This window comes from Charadrius vociferus, unplaced genomic scaffold, assembly GCF_000708025.1.
Source record: "Charadrius vociferus isolate BGI_N301 unplaced genomic scaffold, ASM70802v2 scaffold436, whole genome shotgun sequence".
Taxonomy (NCBI): Eukaryota; Metazoa; Chordata; class Aves; order Charadriiformes; family Charadriidae; genus Charadrius; species Charadrius vociferus.
The window spans coordinates 3,393,944-3,399,790 of NW_009649187.1; the positions used below are offsets into that span (position 1 = coordinate 3,393,944).

At 42.8% G+C, this 5,847-nt stretch overlaps 1 protein-coding gene across 1 annotated transcript in view; it reads left to right on the top strand.

The window, feature by feature from the left end:
* The first annotated feature begins 3,480 nt into the window (after nucleotides 1-3,480).
* The window catches only part of LOC104289802 (chromosome unknown open reading frame, human C10orf128), a 9,116-nt gene continuing 6,749 nt past the window's right edge, over nucleotides 3,481-5,847 (top strand). Inside the window, exon 1 of the mRNA XM_009888814.1 lies at nucleotides 3,481-3,535. Coding sequence (XP_009887116.1) covers nucleotides 3,481-3,535 — 55 coding nt within the window. The remainder of the gene's footprint in view (nucleotides 3,536-5,847) is intronic.

Here is a 5,847-nt window from a genome sequence, read left to right on the forward strand (position 1 = left end):
CTCCTTGCTTGTTTCTGTGGGATTCTTTAATTCATGCCGTCTATGGCTCTGTTGTAGTTCCTTATATTGTTGACATGCTGAAAGTAATCTGTATTTTCTCCTCTCTAACTAATGCCTCAATTTGTTTTGCTTTTGCTCTAAGGACCTACTCTCACAAAATCATGCAGCTAGTCCTGGTTCGAGCAACTAACCCCCATGAGAGAAGAGGCACTGCTGTGTGGGTAAAGGCTTTGGAGAATGTGATCCTAAATGCCCAAATCCCTTTTTTATTTAAGCAGTATAAATCAGGCCATCTCCACAAACACAAACTCTGTTACACCAGTAAAAACAAAAAGGGAACAAGCACTTGCACATCTAGTCCCTCGGAATCTCTTCCGAGGATCCCCTCTCTGAACCCACTACCACTATCCTGGCATCCCACTCAATCCTAAACTGCTGCACTGGTCTTTGCTTTGTCCTGTTTAGTGCAGTTTGATTCTATGTTTTTGCACATGGGACAAATTCCACAGAGAATCAAAGTTTGCCAGAAAGACAGATTTCTTTTGAACCTCAGAAGGAGGAAGAGAAGGAACAGCATTTTAGTGTGCTTCTAATTACAGCCACCATGACAGTTCATATGTGTAGCAATAAAAATAACCATAAACCTACCTAATCATTAAAGTAAAGCAAACAACTCCTCTCTGTATCATCATACACAGGTACTGGAGTTGCTAATAAACCAGGAAGAGCACTGAGGCACTGGAGGAGCATCTTTCCTATCTCCACAGTTTCTTAAACAACTTTAGAGGCATATTTTTATTAAGTATATGCAAGGCAGATGATCTTAAACCTCAAAAAGAGTCTGTATAATAATTGTGTGCTCTTCTAATGCTCTCCAAAGACCTATTCAGAGTCCATTCTGAAAGACAATAATATATCAAGAACTTCTGCAAACTTCCTCCTAATGAACACATGCCAATTTGAGACCAAGAATTCTGGCCTCTGAGGACAAAATAACCACTGCTCTTAGTCTCTGGGTGTTTTGCTACTTTATTTCAGAGTGATTCAAAATCTAATTAAATTTCTAAACTCTAATGAAATTACAGAAGAAAAATCATTTAGGATTATATTATATACAATTACTCACAGCTGAAAATTACAGTTAGCCTCTTTCACCAGGATAGGGTCTCCTGAGAAATCCTTGTTATTCATGTAACATATAAATCTGACATTGCTCCCACCATTTACAGGTCGAAGGTAAAAGCAGAATTAATTAAACATATATATCCTGCCCAGTGGCCGGATGGTGGAGAGTGGGTAATAGAGGGAAGGTTAATAATGATGACTATGCTTGAAACCACATTTCCCAGTTTGGTCAATAATCAGAATAAACCTACTACAAAGCAGGATTTTATTAGGCCTGACTTATTCTGATCAGTGCTTTTCCTCGCTGGAGGTATGCTGTCAATGAGAGCAGTGATGCATACATAGTCAGAAGTGCTCAGTCAGCTATCTGAGCTATCTGAAGCATTTTGTGGAGAAGTAGCAGTGGAATAAACCAAGCAGCTTTAGAGAGTTCAGCCAAATACTCAGAAGTTGAGTTGCTTCTCTGAAATACAAAAGCCCCCTCAGACCACTGACTTGGGCTAGGAGGGAGAGGGGAAAAAAAAAAAAAAGAAAAGAAAAGAAGAAAGAGTTGGCATTCATGTGGTTTCCATGAAAGGTTCTCAGGAACCTTGGAGCTTGGGATCATTTGCAGATGAAGCACGAGGTATGGAAATGTTAGAGTTTTCTTACAAGTATCCTGATATCTTTTCCCTCCAGCTTGTGCAGAGATTTTTGTTTGCTTGGTTTTGGTGTTTTCAACTCTGACCCCAGAGAGAACCAGGAACAGTGAAAGAGCAAAAATGAATCACACACACACACATGTACACAGACACACACTCACAGTGGGTCAAAGCATGAACAAATACTTTCTATCACATCTACCACACTCAGTCAGTTCTACCTATGCTTCATACAGTAAAATAAGACAGGAATTAAGGCCACCTCAGAAGGTACATGGGTCATCTTTACTTATATTTTCAGGGCCTCAGGAGTCTTATTTGTTGGCTAACACTGTGTTTTGCTTATCCCTCTCCAAACACCTGGAAGTTATAATCATGATTTTTCACTCACGGCTTGTCAGAGCAACAAAACGTTTGTGAACATCTTACCCATTGGCAGTCATTTTTCCACCAAGGTGGCCATACATGTGCAGGCACCAGCATTCCTTATGGTCTACAATAGTCCCATTAAAACCAGACTTCTGGAAGGAGGGCTTTACAACTATAATTGACTCAGCAAGACAGGTTTTGTCCAGCTTTAAGATGTGAGATTCTGCTGAGACCAGATTGCTCAGACATTCCCTCACCAACAGGAGGAAAAGAAATACCCAAGAGGTTTTTTTCTCTTCAAACTTCTCACTCAAGGTGTGTTTCAGATTATTTTGATTGGAGTATATAAGCATCTACCTGAGATGATAACCAGACAACAAAGGACTAATCTAAAACAGAAAGGCAAATCAAGAGGTAAAAGCAATACAGAGACCCTCCAGAGTCCTCTGCTGAAAAAAAAAAGGCCCGTGTTCTCGTGCCTTCCACCTCTGAAGGATGGACCTGAAATGAGTTGGGAGGAATGGGTTCATTTAGCAAAAAACATTAATATTTACATGTATGTTTTGCTGTCATTCAGTTTTGGAACAGGTTAACCTGTCTGAGAAGATGAATTTTCCTGAAGAAAAGAAAAATCTGTTTTTTTCACTGTTGTTCAAAGAATAAGCTTGACTCCTATCAGAAGCATCATCTGCCAGTAAGTTCCTGCTTTTTAGTTCCTACTATGTCAAGATATTTTTCTAAGGTAGAAGTTACTTTCCAGGAAGTGGCTGGCAATGGTTTGGCAGCCATGGTGAGTTTCCTCAACTCTGCTCCTGAAAAAGCTGATTATGAAAGGGAAGAGTTCAGCCAAGTACTCCTTTCCTCAAAACGTTCTCAAGGCATTCCTATTGAGATCAAAAGGCTGGCAACTTTGAGAGACATTTCCTTAGAAAGTTCTCCTTCTAAGACAGAAAACACACTCATATCTCCATGGATTTAGAAGACTTCAGCAGAGTTCAATTCACTGTGATAGAACTTCTTCAGTTTTGTAATAATAAATGTTAGCATGTAAAGGTCCCTTAGAGAGCAAAACAGCTGAAATAATAGGCTGTGACTATTGGCTGTCCACCTTCACCACAGAACATTTTCAGGCAGGGAGTTTATTTATATGTTGAACTTAAACCCAAAAAAGGGAACTTCTGTTTGCAAATGTAACTACGCAGGATGTGACTGCAGTTTCCCAATGTAGTCACATGACCTGCTTTACCTTTTTTTTTTTTTTTTTTTTTTTTTTTTTAAAAAGACACTGCAGAACAGCTAATTTCAGAAAATTTGGCTGTAAGCATTCTGCTGTCAAAACTTCACAATGACCTTACTAACAAGCTGGATATCAGTCCTAATGGCATTTCTTCTTCTCTTACGTAAGTGATCTATCATATTTCTTTTCCATCCTTTTTAAGTTCTTTTTTCCCCCTGAGCTTGGTGGGGTTATTTTTTTCCCAGTCTAATTGTATGTTGTTTAAAACTTTGTTTAGAACTCTCTTGCTTGGAGAAAGAACATTTGTTGAGACAGTGGGGTATTTTGCTGAGTTTTCTAGCTAATATATCCTAGACTGAGTGCCAAGGGGTCAGCTGTACGCAATCCAGAAGACACCATGAAGTTAAATACCCGTGTCTTTGCAGATGAGATGGCAGAGTTGATGAGTATCCTGTTTGGCACTGTATAGAAAACAGGACCTCAGTAGAGCATAAGGAAAAAGTTGATTTGTGTGCATGCTGTCTGCCAGGCAGTTTTGGTCTCTGCAACTCTCACTTACAGGGCTTCGGTGCTCCTGACTCAGGCTGCTTCTAATGCTTCCTGCCAGCCCAAAGCAGGGCTTTCTCATCACCACAACTTGCCTCTTACTTCACAATTACTCACCTCCTCTTTGTGCAAGTCATGGATAGGAAGCGTCAGCAGGGTCATATTAACACTGGGAGTAATGGTAGGGAGGATGGATGTGGCAGCAGCTACAAAGATAAGTTTAGGTGGGTTACTGTGGGGTCCGAGACGTTAGGTAAGGGGGCATGCACCCTCTGGTGGCAAAAACCCTGATCTTTACCTAACGGACACCTCCCACACCACCCTACTTCATGCAGAAATTCGTAAAAAAGTCATCGTCTACCCTTGGGGAATCCCACAAGGGCAGTTTGCCCCACCTGAGGCATGCAGACTAACTATTCCAGCTGGCATCCACTGGATATCCACTCCTGCCTCAGCTTCTGCAAGTAAGGGTATCCATATGTCCACAGCAGTGCACTATCCTCTTGTCATGCTTCTCAGGGTACACGTAGGAATTTGTCACTCTCACTACCTTTTGCTGTTGGCCCTTCAAGCCCACTGCACCTTGCTATAGACACTTTCAAGAGTCCAAAGAAACGGAGACTGTCCACCACACAGGTCATCCGTTACTAACTGTGCTTAGAGACGTGAAAGGAAAGTCAGCAACGATTGCGCCCTCGTTACTGGCTAGTTATTGCTCAGAAAACAAATGGCACTAGTCCCATTAATTACAGTAGCATCTGCCTAGAGCAAAGAGATGCAAACTCAAGAGCAGCAGGACATGTTCTACAGCAAAAGGCAATAAATACAAGGAAAATGCATTAATATGCTGCCATTTCCAAGGCAAATCCATAGGCCTTGCATGGAGGACTGCCTGGCAAGGACCGCCTTCATGTAGGAGTGAGTCCTGCCCTCATCTATTATTACACAGAAGGAATTTGCCTCTAATTTGAGGACCAAGGAAGGACACCGTTTGTCTGGATGCCAACAATGCCTACATTATGAAATTTACACATAGCTGGGAATTTTGCTACTGTAAATACCAGTCCAAATACTTTTTGTTTTTTCTTTTCTTTTTTTTTTTAAAATGGTTTTCAGGAATGGTTTCCAGCAGGATCATTGCCTGTAACCTGTTTGTTGTCATGGGCATTCCTTGTTTGAGTCTGGAGTTGCTCAGACACCCACTGTGAGCAATTCGTTTTTTCCACCCTACCTCTGGGTTTCCCAGATATGTGCTTCCTTTCCCATTTGCTGCCTCAGAGATTAATTGGCACGGAACCCCTGGCTGCTGCCATGCCACGGGACCAGCCACTATCTGCTGCAATGAGGAGAAACCTGAGATGGGAGAGGAAGGGAGAAGAAAGTCACATGGAAGCTGGAGGCAACAAGCAAAGGGACTAAGGCAAGTGCTGTGCACTGAGAAAAACAAGGCACGTGTTGCTGTTTATCACTGCAGGTTGTGGCTGGGAGTTGTTCACAATATCTAATAAGGTGTGGAAGTGAGCTATTCCTGCTCCCTGATCTGAAATTGTGCTCTGCACCACTTTCCTCACTGCCCTGACCTACGGGCAAGGCACCGCGTGAGCACAGTTACGTAGCAGAGGGCACAGGGAGAACAGGACGTCCCTCGGTGTGGCTCAGAAGCTGTTTGCTGCATAGCCCAGCTCAGTACACAGCAGGTCTGTGCAGGGCTAACCCTGCCCAGGGGTACGTGGAGATGACAGACCAGGGGCTCCCAGCCTGGTGTATTTATTTGCAGGTCCATCACCTGCTCAGCAGATGTACCTCGAGGGACGTAATCATACTGTCAGGACTGCAGTGGGCAGCCAGAAGCGAAACCTTCCTCGGCTGCCCGCCTGGCCCCAGCACACCTGACCAAGCCGAGCTCCTCAGGCAGGCTGCCACACCACA